We start from the raw sequence: 22,779 nt of genomic DNA, 5'->3' as shown, positions 1-22,779 counted from the left end.
CGCCCCGCAGCCCGCACCGGGATGCTTCCCGTGGCCGTCGGTTTGGGGCAGCTTCTCCTTTCTCAGAAGGGGAAGCCGGGAGCTCAGGAGTCACCTTTCGGGGCGCTGCCTGGATGCTTCCGCTTCCCCCAAAAAGGTTCCAGCTGCGCCCATGGCCCCGGGGACCCTCCCACAGGGACAGGACCCCCGAGTCCCCGCACCCCACAGGGAGCTCCCCGTCCCCGTGCCCCAACCTTCAGCCCCGCCGTGCCCCTACCTGGCGGCTGGGGCAGGACGACGACGTAGCTGGAGAGCCGGACGTCGCAGGTGGCCCCGCACTCCAGCGGGATGGGGAAGCGGTGGAAGTGGTGCAGCATCTCCACGATGGAGGAGAAGCGCAGGTGCTGAACGCGGCACTGGCCCCGCTCCGTCAGCGACAGCCGCAGGTGCTGCGGGGAGGAGCACGGACCCGTTACCCTGCCACCGGCTCCCTTGCTGGAGGAGATGATGGGGGGACACAGGGATGTTTGGGGTGGAGGGTGGGGGGGGGGGGGGACAAACGGCCTTAGCATCATGTGCTGCATCCCCAGCCCGCAGTGCCCAGCCCGCTGATGTTTTGTTTTTTTTTTTCCCCCCCCAGGAATGGGGATGGAGACACCAGCCCGCTGCAAGCACTGGGGCAGGGAGAGGGCAAGGAGAGCATCCACTGGGGGTGGGATGGGACAGGACTTGTGCCCACCCACGTGTGTGCAGCTCCCGAGGGGGCTCCGGTGTGATTTTTTTTTTTTTCCCCTCCCTATCCCAGCCCCTCTCCCGCCCGTACCTTTGCTCTGCCCTGGAAGTTGAAGGTGAGCACGTACTCGCCGCGGCGCGTCTCGCTCTGCCGCACCAGGAAGACGCCGTGGCCCTCCAGCCCCCCCAGCTGCACCAGCTGAGCCGCCTTCATGCGGGAGATGGGCCCGTGGAACCAGGGGCAGGAGGACAGGAACTGCTCCATCTTCGGCCCCGCCGCCTCCACCGGCCCCCCCGGCGTCGCCCCTGCCCGGACAGGGAGGCCGGCGGGGGTGAGCACCCCGGGAACTGGGGACCCCTGCCCGGCCCCGCTCCATCGTCCTCACCCCTTCCCCTGTGGCTACGCCCTTGCCAGGTGATTTGAGGCCAGGGTTAACCTTAGCCAGCCCCAATGAGGCATGGGACCCCTCCTGGGGGGTGTCCCCAGCACCTCTGCCCTGTCCCCGGTGTCCCCAGGCATCCCCTGGTCCTCACCTTGGTTGGGGGAGTCGGTGCTGGTGGTGGGGCTGGTGGCCGCGGGGTCGGGGTGCCGGCACGCCAGGAGCTCGGGGTCGCCCGCGTCCGACCTGTCAGGGATGGGAGAAGCCAGGCTGAGCGCTGGGGGTGGGTGGCTGGCACGGTGCTTGGGGACACGGAGCAGCTGTCCCCATCCCCAGGGGCAGCAGGGCTCGGGGACCCCCGCCGGGTGCCTACCCCCTGTGCGCGCATTCCCGGATCTCGGCCGTCCAGGAGCTGAGCTGCTGCTCGTCCCCCGCCTCGAACAGCACATCGGTGGCATTGGTCACCTGGGGGACACCAGAGAGGGACACGGGGACATTAGAGAGGGATCTGCATCCCTATCCCTCCCCCAGCCCGCGCTTGGGGACCGGACAGAGCAGAGCATCCCCACCCTCTGGGCTGCCTCCCCGCCATCCCCGGCACGGAAGAGGAACCGAAATTTGGCACGGGAGCTTCCAGCAGCACATGCGCCCCAAGGGGTGGGGAAGGCGTCAAGGCCAGCTGCGGGGGCCCCCCCCCCCCCCCCTCCCCCGGTGGGGCCGTACCTTGAGGACGAAGGTGTGGAGGTTGTCGGGCATCTCGAGGCGCGTGCACCTCCGCACCTCCTGGACGGCGGAGCAGGCGGCGTGGAGCTTCGGCTTGGAGCCCTGCAGAGAGGAGAGCGGCTGAGCTGTGCCCGTGGCCCCCGTGCCCTAAAATGCTGCTCCAGGGGACGGGATCCAGCCTGCTGGGAGTCCCCTGAGTCATGGCAGAAGCTAGGAAATACCCCTCTCTGCAGGGAAACACCCTACGGGCAAGGAAATACCCCACCTGGCAAGGAAATACCCTGCACGGCTGCTGCTTCGAGGCCGGCACAACCGGAGCAGGGCACCCGCGGGGGGCTGAGCAGCACCCAGAGCAGGGACCCAGCCCAGCGGTGCCCTGAAGCAGAGGAAGGGAGGGAGAAGGAGTTTCCCAGCACGTGCTGGAGAAATTGCGTGCACCGGCGAGGAAAACATGTCCCGGGTGTCGAGCACACCCCTACGGGTGCGGGGGTCCTTGGTGGTCCCTGTTGCGGCGTGGGGCCGGCCGGAGGGCGCGATGCCCCGGGCAGCCCCGCACCCCCACAGTGGCGTGACGAGAGCTCCCCACTGCTGCCCGGCCAGTTTCGCTCTGACACAGGCACATGACAAAACGCTGAGCAGGCACTTCCATAAACTCTAATAATACCCCTCCCGGCAGCTTTCGGTTCCTCCGCCGCCAGGAGTGAGCTGCTGACCATCTCCATGCTGCGGCACCGGGGACCCCCACAGCTGGGGACCCCCCACAACTGGGGACCCCCACACCGGGGATGGAGCGAAGCCCTCCACACACTGTGTGCAGGGACGGCTCTGGGAACAGCACCGGGTCCTCCTGCCCTTGTGCCAGCCCCCGTGGGTGCAGCCAGCCCGGGGTGCGCAGCTCAGCGCGCTGGTTCCCCTGGGCTGGGCTTGCTGCCAGCTCAGCGTTACAAAATTTTGGCTGGCCGTGATTCATGCGACAGCTTCAGCATCCCGCAGGCTGAGTCTACGCGCGCCCGTGCCAGGCACCGCCGTCCCCTCCGGTTCCCGGCTCCGGGCTGATCCCGGATGACCCCACACATGGCCACCGGCGCAGGACCCATCCCTGCAGACGATGCCGGGCTGTGGGTGGCAGCCGGGGCCGTGCACGATGCTGCTGCACAGGGGAAGGGGCTGGGCCTTTGCTCTGAGCTCGCCCAGCTCCCACCGCAGCGCTGCTGCAAGGCGATTCCCATGAGCGGGGCTGCAGCGAGCCCGGCGCCTGCCGGCACTGGAAATCTTGCCGGCGGCTGGGTTTGGCAGTGCTTTTTTTTTTTTTTTTTGCCCCCCACTTCCTCCCTCTCTCAGTCTCACTCTCGACCAAGGACTCGGTGTACTTTGGGGCCGGAAACGCAGCGCGAGAAGGGCCAACCCTTATCAGCGCCAAGCTCCGCCGAAAGAAAGTTCTTAGAAGTCGCCCGCCGCGGAGCAGCGCCCTGCGAGGAGCCGGGGCCGCCGCAGCTGCACGCGCCCGCCCGCAATCAGTGTCGCTGCTGCGGGCTGGGGCAGCGCCGCACCGCGTCCCAGGGGTCCCTCGGAGGGTCCTGAGCAGTGTCCCATGCAGGTGGAAAGGTGCTGAGGGCACGCGGTGCCCGGCGTGCCCCCTTCCCCGGGCTGTGGGTGCTTGGGCCGTGACGGCCGGCACGTCCCCGAGCTCGCCGCGCGGTGCCAGCGTGGCGTGGGCGTTATCGGCACGCAGGGCCCGGCCGGCAGCACCGCCACCGCGCTGCTGCTGCTTTCTTGGGAGTATCAGTGGGGGAATTCCAGGAAAAGGGAGTTCGGCGAAGCCCTGGGCTCAGCTCCATCCCTCCCCGGGGCGAGCGCAGCCGGGGCGCGCGCGAGGGAGAAGGAAATGATGCAGCAGTGAGATACGGTGCCCGAAAGGCAGTCTGGCTTCGGAGAAGTGCCTACCGCAGGCACGGTGCCCCCGCCCCCCGAAACGGCACACCTGACCGCAAGATGCCCTGCTCGATGGCGGCCCTACCGAGAAATCCTTTTCTCGGTAAGCAAAACTGCACACTCAACACTCCGCGTGCCCGCCTGGCGCCCACGGGCTCCTTCTCGGCAGAGAGGTGCCGCAGCATCCCCGTGGGTGCCCGGGGTGCTCAGGATGGCACGGGACAGGACGGTGGCAGTGGAGGGGACAGGACGGATGGTGAATTCACCCCAAAGCTTCCTGTGGATGTGGGGGGAACCCCGGTGCCTGGCTAAGCACCCCCTGAAATCACAGGGGGCCACGATGCCCACGAAGCGCACGGCCCCCGCCGTGCCACTGCTGCAGTGTCCCCTGGTCCCCGCACCCCAAACCATCCATCCTGGGCTGCCACCTCCAGCTTTTAGGGCAGGATCTGTCCTGGCTCCCCTGATCCCCCTCTCCCTGCAAGGGCTGGTTCCCAGAAGGAACAAATATTACTAAAACCAGGATTTTTTCCCCCAAACGTTGTCACTGCGCTCTCAGGCAGCCAGGTGGGCATGGCACCCGCGCTGCCTGCAGCAGGGATTTTTGGGGACACCCCCTCACAATCCCACTGCTCCTGCTGCTCCCAGCCCCACCGCCAGCAGCGTCCGGCCGCAGGGAGCTGCGCTGCTGGGGACCAGGAGGTGGCAATGGGGACACCCGTCCTGCTGGCTGGGGACAGGGAGCCGCGCCAGCGCTCAGCGCCTGATTAAAATTAGTGCTGGAGAGCGGCTTCCTTCCACCTGTGGTCTGCCGAGCCCTGCCCGGTTTTATTTTTTGCTGTTTGCTCTCGCTGCTGATTATTTTCGAGTGTTTAAAAAACGCTGAGTGGGTCCAGCTGGGCCGGGGACACGGCGAAGGGGAAGATGCCGAGGGCGCAACCCTGCTCCCGGCGTCCCCCGGAGCCCCTGGGCCATGCTGCGCCCCACGTCCCCGCGCCGGGGACCTTTTCGGTGGATTTCTTAGAAAACCAGCCCCGAGTTTCCACCCTCCTGCAGCCTGGGGCGGGGGGGTGGGGGGGGTGGGGGCTGCGGGAGGGTTCCCACGGGCGGCACCCGCGGCCACCGCGCACCTGGCCGGGAGAAAGCGGTGCCGGCGCGGAGCGGCGGCGGTGCCAGCAGCACCGGCTGAAGGTCAGGCCAAGGTCACAGCTGCGCCCCGGCGTTGCAGGCGCCGAGCGGAGCTGCTGCGCTTCCGCCTCACCAATCCCCGCCGCCAGCCATCGCCGCAGCTCCTTCTCCTCTTACTTTCTTCCCCACCCGTGCGCCCGTGCCCGCCGCAGCCCGGCCGTCCCCGCCAGCGGAAAGCCGCCCGCAGGGGCGCGGGGGCTGCTGTGAGCAGCGGGCGAGCTTTGGCTGCCTGGGGAAAGAGGAAGGCAGCGAGCTTTCCAAGAACGAGAGTGAAATCGCAGCACCCGCTACCGACCGGCCGTGCCAGAGGTGGGCACTGGTGAGATTTGGCCCTCCTGGGAAACCCTGGAGCTCGGCGTGTCCCCTTACGCAGGGACAAAAACCTCAGCCGGCACGGCTCGGCCCCACCGGGGTCCCCCTAAGGCTGACAATGGACAGAGGGACAGACGGACGGACGGACGGACGGACGGGCCACTGAGATTTGCAGCAGCGTGGGCGCTGGGTTATGCCAGCCCCAAAACCACTTCCTGCGCTCGCAGCCCTGGGGGAGTTTTCTTAAGTTTCCCAGGGGCACAGTGGCACGCTGCCACGTCCCCAGCCCCGAGCGGGGGGACGTCCCCGTTGTCCCCACGCGGGGCAGCGAGCCAGCTGGGGAGGGGACAACGGGGGACGTACTGGTGGGCTTGGGGTGTCTGTCGGGCTCAGTCCTCGTGGGTTTGCACCAAGGGTAATCCCAGTGCTCATCCCAGGGGACTTTGCACCACGGCTAATCCCAGAGCTCATCCGTGGGGACTTTGCACCACGGCTAATCCCAGAGCTCATCCGTGGGGACTTTGCACCACAGCTAATCCCAGAGCTCATCCGTGGGGACTTTGCACCACGGCTAATCCCAGAGCTCATCCCAGGGGACTTTGCACCACAGCTAATCCCAGCACACATCCTGGGGGATTTCGCATCGCAGATAATTCCAGCTCTCGTCCTTGGGAGTCTGCACCGCGGTTAATCCCAGCGCTTGTGCTCGGGGAATTTTCACCGTCGATAATCCCAGCACGTGGCCTCGGGGTTTTCCACCCTGGTTAATCCCAGCGCTCATCCTCGGGCACCGGCAGCACCGCTAATCCCAGCGTTGGTCCTCCAGCAGCTGGTCACAGCTTTTCCATCCATCCCCGGCATTTCCCGGCAGCCTTTCCCCCGCTGACCACAGCTTCTCCCCGTGTTTGCTGGGCCCTGATCCGCAGGCCCTTCTCTCTTCCTTTAATTCTTCTCCTCCTGCAGCCTCTTCCTCTCCTGCCCCATTTCCTCCCCCACTTACAGAGGGATTTCCCACACGGGGTGTCGCTTCCCTCACCCTGTTTTTGGGCCATTTTCCTGCATGTTCCAACCTCCAGGTGCCTCTTGCACCCCGTGCCCGCTGCCAGGCTCAGAGTTTGTGGGAGGGGGGGGGGTGCCAGGGGTGGGCGAGCGGGCTGGCACATGGGCACGTGGAGGCTGTTCACTCTGAAACCTACTGACACCAGCACCAGGCATCTTCCTGGGGGGTTCTACATGGGATGTAAGAGCTTTCCTGCCCCTATTGAACAAAGCAAGGTGATTACTGCTGCGGTGGGGGAACTGGGGACCCCCCCCCCACCCAGGCCCCATCACCTCCCTCGAGGCATCACCCAAAAGACCCTCCCTGTGACCCCACCGCCCACTCCAACCCCCAGCCAGCGTCCTCAATCTGGCAAGACCAGCAGGGAAAACAAATTTCCCGGAAAGAAACCCCAGCTCCGCGCGTCCCCGCAGCCCGCGGTGGCACGGTGGGGACGGGGCCGTCCCCGAGGGGACGGGGCTGGGCGGCTACAAGGGGCCCCGTTGTGCCGGCTGCCTCGGGGGCACAAAGCCCCTTCTGTTCCCGGACGAGCAGCGCTGGTGCGAGGTGCTCCCAGCAAATGCGGCCCCACGGCGCCCCACGGCGCGGCGATTTCGCAGCAGGGTGCACACAGGGTGCTGCGAGATGCCCCCCCCCCCCCCAAAACGCCCGGCGCTGCATCAGCCCCACCGGGAGGGACGCGGGGGGCCGGCTGGATCCCCCCGCCCTGTCCTCAGGGCTGACTGGCGCCCTTTGTGCATTGATAAGGACGTCAATAAATAAGGCAGAGGCTGGCCTGCTTCGCAGGCAGGGCATGAACGAGTAAATATTCCCTCCTGAAAGCCCTGAAAACCGCACGCGCTTTCGCTGCCGCCGGCGCTGAATGTCGCTCATTCAGCCTCTGCACCGTTTGGGGGGATCGGGGAAGGGCCCGGGGTGGGATGCTTGGCTCCAGCCAAACCCAAAGCCCTGGGATGGCCAAACCCAAAGCCCTGGGATGGCCGAATCCAGAGCCACAGCGGCACCTCCGCGTAGGATGCGGCCCTGGAGGTGGACCAGGGATGCTCGGCCGGTGGGGAAGGCACAAAGCAGGGATGATCCGGGGCGCATGGAGATGCTCATGGCCCTTCCCAGCAGCTGGATGAGCTCGGACCACCCCCCCCGGCCATGAGAACTGGGGGGGCCGAGCGGCCGCCCCCCGAGCCAGCCCGGCCACATCAAGCGCCCTGCCCTCCTCCAGAGCAGCGTTTTGGAGAAGCGGGGCTATAAACAGGATCTTGAAACAGACGGCGCTTGCCAGCCGCTCCATTTTTATTTTAAGCCAAACTCGCTTCCAGCGTGGGCTGCTTTAATAATTTCCTGGAATAAATAAAGAGCTCGGAAAGTAAACAAGGTGGCCGCACGCGGGCGGGAGCCGGCCGCAGCCGGGGCTGAGTCACCCCCGGCGCTGCCGCCAGGGCCGGGGGCCGCAGGGGCTGGGGTCCACGGTCCCGCCGGGGGGAGGTCACTGCGTGTCCCTGTGCCACGCTGTCACCTCTTGTCCTTGTGCGGGGGACCCCAGGGATGCGCCCAGCGGTTGTGGTCCTGTGGGTCTGGCAGCTTGGCTGGGCTGCTCCTGTCTCTCCCCGATCCAGGCTGCAAGCAAAGACCCAGGGGTACAAAATCGGGCACGAGGGGACCGGGTAGGGCACGAGGTGGCCCCACAGGTGAGCAAGAGCTGACGGCACGACCCCAGGTGCTCCTGTGCCTGCTCCTCGTCCGCTCCCACGGGCCCAGCACGAGCTGGGCTCGGCAGCGCCTTGGAAAACTGCGAGAGCATCCCGAGCCCGAGTGGGGAAGCGTAATTCCCCCGAGGGTATTTCGGTCCCCCTGCCCAGTGCTGCTTCGTTTCGGCCACCACCTCGCCGTGCCGGAGCTGCCAGGTGGGAGTGGGCTGCGGCCCCCCGCCGCCCCGAGGGCTCCTTCCAGCCCCTGCGCCGCCTGCGCAGCCTCTCATAAATATTTACCTTTGAAAGAAGCAGCACTCAGCCTCGACACAACCACATCCTGGACCATCAAAAAAAAAAATGGCAGAAAGAAAGAAAAAGGAAAAAAAAAAAAAAAAGAGATACAGCCACCCAAAAACACTGACGGGCATCTTACATCTGCTGCCAGGGCTGAGCGGGTCCCACGCCTGCCGGGACCCTGAGCTTGCACACGAGGGAAAAGCAGCGAGGTTTGGGCGCATTCCCAGTCCTTTTTCTTGTAATTCTCTTATTATCTCCATTTTTTGCTCATTTCTTGGCTTGCACATGGTGTTTTCCTACCCAAGCAGCTTTAGAGCATCCCACAAGGCAGACGTCCCCGTCCCCATTCCTGAGCAGCAGATCGCTGCCACGAGCAAAGGGACCACAGCGGTGGGGCAAAACCCCCGCCAATTTTGAGGAACTGGGTTAAAAAGAAAGGAAATCCTCCCATCTCCTCTCCAAGCGAGGCCAAACAGCCCCAGAGCCGGGGGAAGCGGCAGGTTGGGGCTCCCCATCCTGCATCCTTCCCGGCACACACCAATCGAGCCCCAGCAGGCTCCATCCCAGCAACACGGTTTCCAAAATAAGAAACTCTGCTCTTCAGCAATTAACGCCGGGGCTGTGGTTACGTTGCTAAAAGTGTTTTTTCCGTGCATGACCAAGGATGGAAAAAGTTGTGGTTAATAAATGACAAATAACCTTTTGTCTCATCACCTCCCCCCCCCCCCCCAGCCGCATGCCCTCACCCTGAAATACGAGAGAGAAAAAAAAAAAAAAAAGAAAAAGAAAAATCTAAAAAGCTCGCCGCCGAAATCTCAAGAAGCCCAAGCTACGCCCAGCCCCGCGCGCCTTCGAAGAACAGCGGCGAGGGGACGCGCCACCGCCCTGCCCTGCTCTCTGGGGAAAGTCTGCAGGAGGCGGCGGGGGGAACGCAGCTCCCAGCTGGGAGGGGAAGGGAGCAGCCCCACCAACACGGGGTTGGTCAAGGGTTTTATTGCAAAGAGAGAGAAAAATGAGGCACGAGCCCCTGGGAAGCGTGTGGTGATGCAGAGATCACCGAATGGGATCCTGCTGGGCTGCGGCGTGCTTCTAGCTGGGCCAGGGTGGTGACGGGCACCGAGGTGCCTCCAATCCCACTGGGGCACCTCCATCCCCACTGGGGCACCTTCACCCCCACTGGGGTGCCTCCATCCCAACTGGGGCACCCCCATCCTCACCGAGGTGCCTCCATCCCCATGAGGGCACCTCCATCCCCACCAGGGCGCTTCCATGCCCACCAAGGCGCCACCATCCCCACTGGGGTGCCACCATCCCCACTGGGGTGCACCTCCACCCTCACCAGGGCACCTCCATCCCCACCGGGGCACCTCCATCCCCGACACCCTGCTCAGGTTTTGCTTCTCACGTGCGCAGCCCCGTGGGAGCTAACACCGGGGAGGGAAACACCTCCTGCCACCGCCTGCCACCGCTCTGCGTAGGAGCTCGGGGACACGGCTGGCAGGCGGGTGGCCGGGGCTCTGCGCGAGGTGACGGGGACATCTGCACTTCCAACGTGGCTTTGAGAGGATAATTTGTAATTGCTCCAGCAGTCACTTCTAAGGGTAACCTCATTTTGGCTCTGAAGCTATGGCTGGAAACGCGCTGTGCAGTGAAGGAAGGGGTTTGCTCCAGTCCCCTCCCGGGGTAGCGGTGCGAACGCAGCCGGCATGGCCGTGCCAGGGCTTCCCGCAGCCTCTCCAGCCCCTGCTCTGGGAATGGGAACGGTGTCACCGGGCTGTCCCCACGCGTGCCACATCGGCCCCGACTCTGCCAGTGTCAGACGGGAGCCACCCGGACCGGGACCTGCTGGCTCAGGGGATCGCAGTTCTCAGAAACAAGTTTCAGGTGAAAGGAAGGGGAAAAGGCAAAAAAAAAAAAAAAAAAAAAAAAAAAAAAAAAAGGAAGTCAGAGCAGTCTCGCACTGAGCAGAGATAAAAATACTGCTCCTCCCGCGGCCACGGCGAGGACGTAAGAGCCGTGACACAGGCACCGCAGCCTGCGCCGGAAAGTCTTCCCAGCTCAGCTCGCAGCGCAATCATTTACGGGATGTGATGGATTTCATTAAAACGCCATAAAGAGACCGGCGCAAATGAAAATCCCATTTCCCTTCCCCTTCCTGTACGAACATCTGGTCAACATAAACGGCTCGGGACATTTCCGTTGCAAATCCCAATTTTCATGGGGTTTAGGGCTCGGCCATAAAACATGTGCGTGGGGCTCGGCGGATGAGCGGGGCAGCCCCAATCCCAGCGAGCTCCGTCCCTGCAGCGGGGCAGCCCAGGGCAGAAACGCTTCCTTTGAGATTTCCAGAGCTACCAAACCCCTACAATTACGAGTACGCATGGCGGGGTAAAGCAGAAAGCCCTTGGTGCCTCCACAGAAGGCGAGCGCAACCCTCATATTAGACATCAGAGAGCCCACAGGGGCATCGTGCCAGGCCCATTCCCGGGGTCTCTCCGGTTCTCCCAAGCAGCAAAGGGGATTAAGGCCCTTCAAAGCGCCCCGCTCCATTTGATGCCGGGCACGTTACGGGATTACACTCACGGGCTTCTCGGGAGAGCTGAAAACGGAGGGGCAGCCTCCAGCAGCAGGAAGGGGCAGAGGCAGCCGAGGGCTTGGCGGGCGTGGGGGCCACACGCGCGGGGCCACCCTCGCCTCCTCGCCCCACGGACCTGGAAAATCATCAAATAGGTGGGGGGCGCGGCTGGATGCTGCCCAGATGGGAGGCTGAGCTGAATTTCAATGCACGTCGTGTTGTTTAAAGGGTAAAGGGGCAGGGAAGGAGGGGGCTGGCCCCGGGCAAGGCAGCGGCAAAGCCCCGCAGGGCTGGAGGGAGCCCAAGGTGGCAGCGAGGGCTGGGGAAGGAGGGGGCTGCCCCCAGCCCTCCCCAGGGGGACTTCTGGTTATTTTCAAGGAAAAAACACAAAGCAGCTGTTCTGTTTGTCCCAGCCGAGGCTTTGCCTCCTTGCTGGCGTTGGGGTGATGGTGCTGAGCTCTCCCCGGGGGCTCCCCAACCTGCACCTTCGGGTCTCGCCCTGCCCAACGCCCGGCTTGGCTCCAGCCCGTGCAATAACGGGGCCGAGGGGGCTGGGAAGCTGCCTGCAGCCCTCCTGCTGCAGAGGAGGAGAGGAGCTGGCCCCCGGCCAGTTCATTAGAAAGGAAGGACCCGCCCCGAGGATATTTTCACAGGAACCCAATTTACTGCTGAGATTTGTGAAACCCGGGCGAGGAGCGGCCCTGGCCTGGGGACGGCACAGCGGGACGGGAAACCCACGCACGGGGGGGGGTGTGGGGGGGACCCGGCCAAATCCCCGCGGGACGGGCAGCCACCAGCTGGTTGGGAACGGCCAGGAGCTGGGCTGCAGGGCGCATGAAACGCCCGGCTGTGAACGATTCTTGTGGGCAGGGGTCATCCCTGCCGCCCCCCGGCCTCGCTGCCTCCTCTCCCTTCGCTTTCCTCCTTCCGCGGGGCGTCGGGAGCGGAACAAGAAGCGGAGTTCAAGATTAAAGGTGGTCAGAGGCTGCTGCACCACCAGATGTGATTTCGAGCGCATCGCCACATCCTCCAGGGGCAGGGGTCACAGCAGGCGCCCTCCCCATGCCTTTGTTTTCACCTCTTCAGGCTTTGCCCATTTTCATCTGCACAAATCCCCGGGGAGCATCCGGACAGGGGTCACCGCGGATGAGGAGGAGCAAAGCCGGCAGCAGCGCCCCAAATAGCTCCAGCACCAACGCCCGTGTCGGGTGTGCCAGGGTATGGACCCTGCTGGCACCCATGGGTGCTGCCTGGCCTCGCGGAGCCCCAGAGCGATGCTACCCAGAGCCACACCTCCCCTGCAGCTGGGGACGTGCGCTGCCAAGGGGACGAGCGCGCAATCCTGAACCCCATGGAGCAAAACCAGGGTGGTGGAGGCAGGCAGAGGCGATGCCCCTGCCTTCAGCACCGAGCAGGGTGCTGGGGCTCATGGGTGCAGCCTCAGCCCCAGCCGGGCTCCTGCACACCCTCCCCGTGGGACCGAAAGCAGCGGTTGCCGCACCGCACGTGACGCCGAGCTGTGAAAAGCGAAAGCGGCGGCGGCAGCACGGGGCTGGCACAGGGACCTTTGCTCCTCGGCTCCCGGAGAGCAGCTGGGCTGCTTTCTGCTTTCAGACTTAGGCATTCGTAATTTTTTAAACACTGCTCTCCCTGCAGGTGTTTCGGGGCTGTTTGGCAGAAAGGGCGGGGATTCAGCCCGCTGCGGGGAGCCACCGGGCGCCAGGCTCCTCCATGCCAGGCTTCCTTGCTCCAGAGCACAAATTGCTCAAAGTTAAGTGAGAAAAAAAAAAAAAAAAAAAAAGGAAAAACCAACAAACCACACAAGAAAAAGCCCAGCCTGTTCCGTCTACGTAAGACCCGCCATGTGGAGGAACTGGCTTTTTAAAGATTAAAAGCCACGGCTGTCCCCCCGGCCGCCGCGCGGCTGTCACGCAGATCCGGCACCGCCGGCGCTCCCGCTGCTCTCGGCACCCCACAGCTCCCCCAGGATCCGAGGTTCTGGCTGCGGAAGTGCTTCCAAAAATAAAACTGAGCTCCCTACGGATCCCACAGGAACCGAGGAGGGCTCAGAGCCCATTTTGTGCTCCCTTTCTTTTCCTTTCCCAGTTTTCCCCAGAGGCTCCGGGTGCTGAAGCTGCAGCACCACAGGGTCAGGCACCGCATGAATTTGGGGTTCGCCAGACCCGGTTCCAGCACTGGTGACATCCACCTTGTGGGAACGGGTCCATGGGGATGGGGACAAGCGGTGTTTGCAGGCGAGGACACCAGCCCCGTTCCCCAGCTCTGCTTCCAGCTGGAAAAGCGAGGTTTGGGACTCCAGAGGAGAAAAATCCAAAAGGCATTGCGACTGATGGCAGTAATTTGTGCCCGCGTTGCCCTTGCCATGGGGTTGTGGGGATCTTCTGCCCTCTGAACACCCTGAGGGGAGCCCTGGGCAGCATCGTGCAGCCAAAACCTGAGTGGGGACGAGGCGACGGAGCCTTACCTTGGGTGGGTCGAAGAGCTCCAGGACGTACTCCTCGCTGTCGGGCGTCCCCGCTCTGCGCAGCACCAGGCGGCAGCGCTGCCAGCGCGTCCCGCTGTCCAGCGAGCTCTCGTCCAGCAGCCCGTACTTGAGCAACCCCTCCTTGCGCACCTCGGGGGGCTGCTCCCGCGACAGCCCCCAGGGCAGGATGCGCTTGCTCAGTCCCGGCTTGAGAGCGGCCTCCGCCGCCTCCCCGTCGGCCTCCGCCGGGAGGGCATCCGAGGACCGGCGTCGGAAGAGGCTGCGCCAGCTCCGGCGCAGCTGGCTGAGCGAGAAGGGTCTCCGCGCCGGCCCCGCCAGCTCCTCCGAGCTCCACGACTTGCGCAGCCCCGTGGGGGCCGCCTCGGGGGCTCGGCCGGGCTGCTCGGGGCGAGCGGCCAGCTCCGCCTCGGCTTTGGTGGCCACCGTGCCCAGGGAGGCGTCCGTGTGCCGCCGCTGCGTCTCCCGGTAATCCCGCGCCGGGCCGGCGGGCAGGATGCGGAGCTGGCTCATGGCGAAGCCCTCCTTCACCTCGTTGCAGAAGTACTGCTGGAAGAGGTCGGTGAAGTGCACCGAGAAGTTCTCGGCGGCCAGCAGGTCATGGTGCGGGTGCTCGGTGGCGAAGCGCAGGTAGTGGCGCGCCAGCTCCTTGGCGGTGCTGATGGCGTGCAGCTCGCAGAACTCATGCCAGCCCCGGGGATGCGCTGGCGTGCCGGCCGGCAGAGCGTGCCCATTCATTGCCGTGGCTCCAGCGAGGCGGCCGCGCTGCAAGACAGAGCACAGCAGTGCCGTCAGGGCGGCAGCCCCAGATGGATCCAACCCCAGTGCCTCCCCATAGCCACCTCCCTGGGCACCGCTCCCCATTTTCCCCCCCCCCTCCCGGGGCTCGCCGCGTGCAGCCCGGCCCCGGTGACCGGCGCGGCTGCCCGAGCGAGACACCGCGACAGCTCCCAGCCCGCTGGTGCCAAACTCAGCTCCACGTGCCCTGGCATCCCCGAGCACGCCGAGTGTGGCCGTGCCTCAGTTTCCCCACCCGGCCGGCACGAGGCGTCTGCGCAGCTTCCTGCCCACGCAGCCGCCTGCAGCTCCCCGCGGGACACGCGGCCCGGCCGTATCCGCTCTCATTCCGCCAAGGCTTAACAGCGCTGATGGGTTTCCCTCCAGGGATCTATTTCAGCTGAGCTGATAAAAATGCCGGGGGGGGGGGGGAGTAGGAGGGGGGAGGAAGCGAAATAAATGGCTGCTGAAATCCAGGGAAGGAGCTGCCTCGTCTGGCGTTCACCTGGAGACGCGGCCACGCCGCCGGAATGGCAGGGGATGAGCGAATGCCTCCCCGGGGGGATGCTTGGATGGGACGAAGGGGTCCGTCTGTCTGTCTGCCTGCAGGTGCCAGCGGTGGGCTGTGCCCCCCCATGTCCCTGCCACGTCCCATGGTCCCGCACAGAGCGACACGGCTGCTCTTCACCCAGGACCTTGCCCCGTGCTTGAACCCTTTCAGCAAGTGGAAACGTGCTTCAGGAGTCAGCTGGGACCCCAGCTGGAAACACCGCGCAGCTCCCCGGGCTTGCCAGGGAACCCCAGAACGCACACATCCCCCTCCACGTGGCTTGGGATATTTGGGTCTTCCTTCCACGGCCACATCCAGATGCTGCAGGCACCCCAAGGCCCTGCCCCGTGGCCGTGGCACTGCTTGGGGTGACCACAGGGCTCCGGCAGGACCTTATCGTGCCCGTCGACCTGGTGGCACCGCTCTGACAGCCTCGGGGACCATTTCAGGCCACCAAGAGTCATGAAGCCGTCCCGGCGAGCCCTTCGGTGGAGCTCCCCACAGCCAGCCGGGCTCCGTGGCGCTGTTTACCCCCGTACCTTGAGCTGGCACGCGGCATTTATCGGGGCCGTGCATTCTGCTCAGGCAGGAAACATCCTCCAGCCCGCCCGCATCCTGCCGGGACGGGGCAGGACGGTCTCGGCGGCCTCCCTGCCACGCAGCAGCGCCCGAGCTGCTAGAAGGGGAGGAAAAGTGATTGCATTTCTTGGGGCGGGGTGGGGGGTGGGGGGAGGAAAAATAATAAAATAAAATAAAAACGCAAGGGGCCGGGAGGAAGCGAGCGGGGAGATTTGGACAGCAGCAGCGCGGCGGATCTGGTTTGCAGACGGGGAGGCGATAACGCCGCGCTGCGCTGGGAACGCGAGCCTCTATCTCTGCCGACCCGCCGGGCTTCCTAGTACGTCCTCAGAAGTTTCTAGGCGAGGGGAGATGTTATCAGCCCCCGGCCAGCCCTGGCTTCTCAGAAGAGCCACGCGGGGCCGGCGGCGCTGCCGGGCGTGCGCCTGCCCGCGGCCGAGCCGAGGCGAGCCCCCCGGCGGGGCCCCTGCGTGGGGCCGTCTATCAGCACCGCCAGCCTGCCCGTGACTCAGCACCCTCCGCCTGCGCTCCTGCTTCCTCCGGCACCCGGGGATCGCCGGCACCACTCGGCCGGCCGCGGCGCCCAGGCACCGAGGGAAGCGCAGAGCCCCTGGGGACAGCGCCCGCGGGCAGCCGGGATGCTGCCGGGAAGGTGGAAACGTCTCCAAAGTTTTCACGCTCCGGCTTCGGGAGAGGTTTGCTCTGGGAACGCCGGGCTTCGCCCGCGCCACGTGGTGGGAAGCAGCCCGAGGCCGTTTCCAGCAGTGACGGGTGTTTTCCAGACGGGACCACGATGGGAAAAGCAGCCCCGGTGCTTCCTCCTGCTCGCGACACCACCTTCATCCCCACCCGGCGGGGACGGACGAGGATGGACGCTCAGCTTCGACCCAGCTCCAAGGATGTTTTTTTTTTTTTTTGGCATCGTGGCATTTTTACAGTCGTGCCCTCCAGGTCACCACCGAGCCAAAGCTGCGACGGCTAACTGCTTTCCTTTGCACTGGATGGGGAATCCTGCCCTCCCCGGGCACTGCACCGGCGTGCGGTGTCCAAAGGCTCCCACCTGGAGCCGCTGGAAGGGCTCGGCGCTGTTTGGGCAGCTTTGGGGCGCAGGGACAGGAGCGCCCAGCACCGTCTCTCGAGGAACGGCAGGATGGGACGGGGCGAGGCGTGACAGGACGGGACGGGGCAGACCGGCCGCGGGCGCGCTTTGATGCAGGCTGCGGCGACAAGCCCGAGCCTGCGCCAGGATCCGGCCCTGCAGCTGCGCCGCCGCTGGCGCTCCCGGGAGATTTAATTAAAACGCTTCCACCACCAACCCCATTGCCCAACCCGGCGAGTGTCGCGGTGGGTCCCGGCCCCCGAGGCAGCGGGAGGGCTGGATCTGGCACAAGGCTGCTTATTCCTTTACGGTAGCAAAAGGATCGGTGCGTACACGTTACTTCATTGCACCACGGGGCAGTTTTGAGGCCGGCAGGCCTTACCAAAAGCAGGCAATCCCAGCAGAGCTGCAGGATCCGGCCCCATCACGAACCAGCCCCAGGCCACGGGGCAGCAGGCAGAATTTTGGCAAATTCGGTGTCTGCAGGAAAAGCGTTTTTCCGGAGCAAAGCCCACGCCGCCTTGCCCCGTGCTGGGCAGCGCAGCAATCCGAAAATGAAAGCAGCCCCTCGCCGCCGGCATCTGAGCCAGGGGAACACGAGCCAGGAGCGTCAATAGGAAATTTGATTTGTGCATGGCTCACCCCGAAACAACCGTACCCAGACCAGAGGAAAAGCTCTGCATTTTTAGCCCGGGCAGCCTCCTTTTTGGAGCCTATTCCAAATTCGCCCTAGGGGCGATTTTCTGGAGGGGCTGGGTAACGCCCCGGCCGGCCCCGCAGCTCCCCGCTTCCCGAGTCACCGAAATACCCGGTTCCCACAATGCCGCGAGCGGGGACATTGTTCCTTCCCAGGATGTCCTCCATGAAAAGAGCTATTCTGAGCCAGGCAGCAGCCTTTCTTGGCACGGCCCCGCAGCCCGCTCGCGGGGCGGCTGTAAAAAGGCTGGCTTACAATGAACGGCACTTTTCTGTGCCACTGCATCCGGCTGGGGGGCTCGGGGGGTGCGGGTCCCGAGGGTGCTGGGCTTGCAAGGGCCAGGAGGCACGGGGCGTCCCCCCGACACGGCTCTGGCTCGGTCCCACCCTGCGTCCCGTCACTGGGTGGCAGCTGGATGCGACCCCGGGCGAAGAGCGCAGCTGGGAGCAGCTGTTTGGGGACGGCACCGAAACGCTGACGCTTTGCAGCCCGGGTTGAAGCAGGTCTGGGGCAGGGGGAGAGGTGGGGACGGGCCCTGGATGCAGCCCCCTGGTGTGGGAAGGGGGGACGGAGGAGGTAAGGGAGGAGAGCACCTCCACGGCACCCCCCGGGGCCTCCTCCGAGCCGGGTCACAACACACCGCGTCCTTTGGCCGGGCGCAGCCACGGGAAGCAGCCCTGGCTCCGCGCTCACATCCACCCCACGCAGTTTTATTGCTGCCTTTCAGCTCGAGTTCAGCCAAGCCTCCGCTCCCTCCCACCTGTTTTAGCAGTGGTTAAACACTGCCCATTTACCCCGGCGTGGGACGGAAAGCCCCAGCAGCACGACCCAAGAGACTCCATGGGAGGAGACGAGGGCTTCGGGGCCCCAACCACACCCCAGAAACGGGCACCCACACACACAGGGTCACCATAACGTAGCTGAGGACTCTTGGGACAGCTCGACGGCAGCCAAAAGAGCTCCAGCCCTGGCACTCGCACCCCTCTGCACAGCAGCACCCGCAGCTGTGCCCCGCCTGTCCCAGCACCCAGCCCATGCTGCTGCCAGGGACACGCAGGGCTGGCGGCAAGCACAGCCCCAGAGGACAATTCCCCCCTGGGGCTGGAAATGCAGCTTGGGAAGGGACGGGGACGCCAGACCCCGCTGGGAGCATCGCCCCATGGTGGTAGGGATTCCCAGGGGTCTGGCAGAGGCTGACGGTGCAACATCACGGCCCCAAGCAGCTCCACACTGTCCCTGTGTGGGGCCCACTGCTGTGCCACCCCATGGGGTCACCGGGACCTACTGCCCTTCTGCTGAACTGCAGCGACAAACCCACAAGGGGCAGGGAGCTTTGCGGGGCGGATTTCGCTCTCCTGTCCCCACTTTCTAGCAGGAGACACTCACACCGTGCTCCTGCCCGGGCTGCGCAGCACTGCAGGCACCTGCGAGCGCAGCCCGTGTCGAAGCACTTTAAAGCTGGGGGAAATCCGACGGTTTGGCTTCCCCGATCACCCCCCAGGTACAGAGGGGATGGAGACGCCCCAGCTGCCACCCAGCTCAGGCCAGACACAAGCTCCAGGCTCACTTGACCCGCAGGAAAGCACCGGGCAGGACCCGTGCACCCATCACCGCTGTGCCTGGCAGTCCACGGCGGCTCCCACCCGTTACGCATCGCACTGCTGTGGCTGCTCCCTGCGGGCTGCCCTCCTGATGGGCTTCGTGTCGCGATATTAAATGTATCGCTGCCACAGAGGCGTGGGAGACGCAGCTGCAGGCTCTCCCCCTCCGTGCCGCGGTGGTCCCAGGGCTGGATCAGGCCCTTCCTCCTCGCCAAGCCGCAGCGGCGCTGGCAGCACCACAAACCCTGCCGGCGCGCAGCTCTTGCACTTTCGCTTCGTCTCACTTGCTGGGATTTGTCCAAACGGCTTCGCCGTGCCCCAGTGCCTCAGCAAAGAGCCCCGACGGGCTCCCTCGAGCAGCCGGGGGGGGAGGCGAGAGGTTTGCCCCCGGGCAGCGGCAGCGACGCCCCTCGAAAGCCTCACAAACCTCTCCGGGGCGATATGTGGTGCGGGCACAACCACCGCCCCGCAGGCTCCGGCGAAACCAAAAGGGATCTTTTCAGACACAATAAAGATACAAAAGCAAAGGAGGAAAAAAAATAAAAAGCAGTACTTGGGGTAGGGGGGGGGGACGCACGAAGACAAAGCCCTCCTTGCACCACAAGCGAGTTAAAAAAGAAATCAGAGGCGCTGATCTAGTCCCAAACAAGTCAAAGCGAAAGCTGCCAGTAATTTCACAGGCCTTTAAACCCCGGCTCTCAGCCTGCCAGCACAGCCCGACGGCACACGGGACACGCGGGCGGCGTGAGGTCCCCGCACCGGCCACCTCTTCCTCCAGCTGCTTTCACTACCTAAACGCAGCAACCCGAAAAGTCCCCGGGGCCGCCAGCCCACGGTTCCAGCACATCTTGAAGCAATTTGCAACAACAAATGTCGAAATCGCAGCTCGACAACTCGCCCCGGTTTCCTTGACAGTAAATCCCAGCCCGGGGAAGCGGCGACCACGTTACTCCCAGCGCGGGAGCCAGCGGGTCGGGGCTCTCCGCGGGTGACCCCGCTTGGCGCGAGCGGCGCTCGGCACGCCGGCAGGGCAGGGGGAGGCCGGCAGGATGCTGCCTGCCGGGGCATTGGCCTCGTGCTCACGGCCCCCGTGTGCCTGCCAAGCCGGGCAGAGCCCGGGAGCCAACAAAGTCCACGGGGAGCAGAAAGGCAGAGCAGCTTGGCAGGCTCGGCGCTGGCACCTCCGCTCGGCACCCGCAGCGGCCAAGGGGGCAGAGGGGCGGGCAGGCGGGGTACAGCCCCCGTGGGTGGCGTGGCACCCCCCTGAGGGTGGCTGGGCATCGCCCCCAGGGTCCTGCACCCTCCCCAAGGGGCCACCGAGGGGTGCTGCAGGGCTCTGGGGAGGCGCGGGGGTGGTTGGGCGCGTGCTGCACCCATGGAGCAGGGGGGCCCGGGGTGGGGGTGCCGGGACCCCAAAGTGCCGCAGGGAACCCCAAAAAGAGAGGACCTAGGGGCAAAGGCGTGCTGGGAGGAGGGAGCGGCCAGGTTATGGGGGAGAAGGAGAAAGCGGGTCCCGGGGGTGCCAGAAGCCGGGAAGCAGGGGGAAGGGGACACCGGGGGAAGGGGGCGCGGGGCGATCGCGTCCCCGGTGGGGCGAACCGGGGGCAGAGGCTCCGCGCCCGGGGCACGGCGGGGGCTCCCCCCTCCCGCTCCCTTCCCTTCCCCGCCGCCACTTTCGCTTTGCAGCCGCCGCTTCCCGGCCCCGGCCCCCGCCGTTACCTGCAGGAGAAGGCGTCCGGGGGCCGCTCGCCCATGGCGGAGCGCGACGGAGCGCCGGGCCCGGGGCGCACCGGGGAACGGGGACGACGGGGCGGGCCGGGCCGGGCCGGGGCTGGACGGGGTGGGCTGGGCTGGGCTGGACGGGGCGCACGGCTCGGCACGGCACGGCTCAGGCAGGAAACCGGGGCAGGCGGCTCCGCATTTCCGCCGTGCGGAGCCGCGGCGGCGCGGGGCGCGGACCCCGGCCCCGGGCGTTATGTAAACGGAGCGGCCGAGGGCGGAGGCTGCGCGGGGGCGGAGCGGGAGCGGAGCGGGAGCCGCAACCGGAGCCGGAGCCGGAGCCGGGTCCCCGGCGCCCCGCACCGGTCGTTCCGCGGGTGCGCCCCGCTCCGGAGCCTTTATCTTATCGCCTCCGCGCCCGCGGAGCAGCCGGGACAAACAGCAGGCTGAGCCCTGCTCGCTTACAGCGCCGGCACGGGTTGGGTTGGGGTTTTTTTGGGGGGCTAAGCGAGTTCTTGAGGGTCTCCGGGGGGCGTCTGGGGGCTCGGGGTGGTGCAGGGAAATGGGGCTCGGTTTCGCAGCCGGGACGCGAGGGTCTCTGCGGGGTGGCGGTGGGTGAGCTGCTGTCGAAAAGCGCAGTTCTCGTAATTTTCCTCAGCTTTTAGCCAAGGAAATCGTCTTGCTGAAAAAGGGAAGGAGCAGGGCCAGCCGCTGTGCCCCGGCGCGGGTGACAAATGGCTCTGTGCCTCTGGTCCTGACCAGGGGGTGCCATGCCCTGAGCGGGAGTGAGGACTTGGTGGGTGCCCATGGGCCAGGTGCGGCCACCCCAGGGCTGTCCTGCTGCTGTCCCGGTGCCACCCTGCCCCAGGGGAAGAAGGACAGCGTGGTGGACCTGCGGCTGCCCACCCCATGGCATGGGAAACGGGAGGACGATAAACTTTCACTGCACCTTTTTCCAGGAAAAGGCTGGCTTGTGGTCTGTACCGTCACGTCTGGCCCACCGACATCTCCCACCCGTGTCACCGCCTGTCCCGAGAGCTCCTCCGGGGCCTCATCCTCCCGTGCCGCACGCGAGGGGCAGCAGCATGGGGCCGGATGGGCCCTCCCAGCCCCACAGACCCCCACGAAGGGCGCACCAGAGCCACCGCAGAGCAGCCCTGCCCAGGGGCTCGCCCAGCATGACAAACCGGGGAAACCCAAGGACGTGGCAGCCGGGGATTTATAGATGCCACTCGATTGATATGTGGGTGTCGGGAAGGCGGAGACTGCCGGGAGCTCAGCACCACCGCCGCCCTTACAGAGCGGGCCAAGGCATATGGGGCTGCTGGGGAGCAGGCGTTGGTGTGCCAGCACAGAGGGTCCGTCCCCCGAGGTGTTTAAAAACAGTCACTCGCCCCTTTCATGCCCAGTCTGGGCAAAAAGCCTCAATGGGAAACCCACCCTGTGCCGGGGTCGGACAGCAGGATGTGGTGCTGTGCCCTGTGCTGGCCCCGTATCCCCTCCAGCCTCCCTGACCCCCAGACGAGACAGAGCTCTGCTGCAGGGTTGCAACCCCACGGTCCCCTAAGGCATCGCCTGCTGCGGGGTCCAGAAAAACGCCACGTGCAAGTGGCTGGGAGTGGCCGATGTGGAGAGGTCTTACCTTAAAAGCTGCTTTTTAATTCCTCCTGCCGATGCTTCGTGCATGCTTGCACCTTCTGGCTGGGTTTCTGAGCACAGACAAGCGGGCGGCGGAGCCCGGCTCCTGCCCTCCTTCCTCCTGCCCCTCCAGTCCCAGCCCGGAGCTTTGCAGTTTTCTCGGTGATCTCCAGCTATTTCAAAAGCACCCTCTCAGTGTTCTCAGCCCCTACGTCTCACGATTTCTCTTTTGTTTTGCTTCCTGTACGGATTTTTTTGCAGTCCCCGACTACTAATTCACTCCCACTGACTTCTGCTTTTTCTGTTTGTTTGCGCCGAGCTGCGCAGATGCCCTTGTGCAGGCACACGCCGCCGCTTCCCTTCTGCTGTGCGCTGGGCTCAGCTTTTAACTATTGCAGCTTTCCCCTCCTGCAGAAGCCTTTGCCAACGTCCAACCATCCTCCCCACTTCTCTTTAACTCCCTCGCTCTCACCCACTTTGTTTTCTGGATGTGCTTTGGAAAGGCACATCTCTGTTTCCCAGGGTGGGATGTGATGGTGACCTCTGCCACTCCGGGCTGAGATGAGGTCCCCCCTCTGCCTGGAGGCTATTTTGGGGGGTGACAGCTGTAAATGGGGGGCTGCGGGGTGCGCTGGCTGAGCCCCCCAAAAAGCTCAGGCTGGTTTTTGCCTCCTCCTTCAGAGGGCGGGGCGGGAGGTGGGAAGGGTGGTGAGGGTGGTGGTGAGGGTGGTGAGAGTGATGGTGGTGAGG

The 22,779-nt window shown here is 65.2% G+C and overlaps 1 protein-coding gene across 7 annotated transcripts in view; it reads right to left on the bottom strand.

Annotated features, from left to right (window-relative positions):
• Window positions 1–22,779, bottom strand: part of SH2B3 (SH2B adaptor protein 3) — a 27,154-nt gene extending 4,375 nt beyond the window's left edge. The window contains exons 1-7 of one of the 7 annotated variants that reach the window (XM_040577627.1): window positions 22,034–22,779; window positions 13,352–14,134; window positions 1,815–1,916; window positions 1,465–1,556; window positions 1,246–1,337; window positions 803–1,017; window positions 257–474 (exon numbers count right to left, since the gene is read on the bottom strand). In XM_040577627.1, the coding sequence (XP_040433561.1) occupies window positions 257–474; window positions 803–1,017; window positions 1,246–1,337; window positions 1,465–1,556; window positions 1,815–1,916; window positions 13,352–14,107 (1,475 nt within the window). In that variant the 5' untranslated portion in view covers window positions 14,108–14,134; window positions 22,034–22,779. The other 6 variants (XM_040577632.1, XM_040577630.1, XM_040577633.1 and 3 more) reach the window with 6 other exon arrangements.

The sequence above is a fragment of the Cygnus olor genome, chromosome 17 (genome assembly GCF_009769625.2).
Source record: "Cygnus olor isolate bCygOlo1 chromosome 17, bCygOlo1.pri.v2, whole genome shotgun sequence".
Lineage (NCBI taxonomy): Eukaryota > Metazoa > Chordata > Aves > Anseriformes > Anatidae > Cygnus > Cygnus olor.
This window is presented reverse-complemented; position numbering and strand designations above follow the sequence as displayed.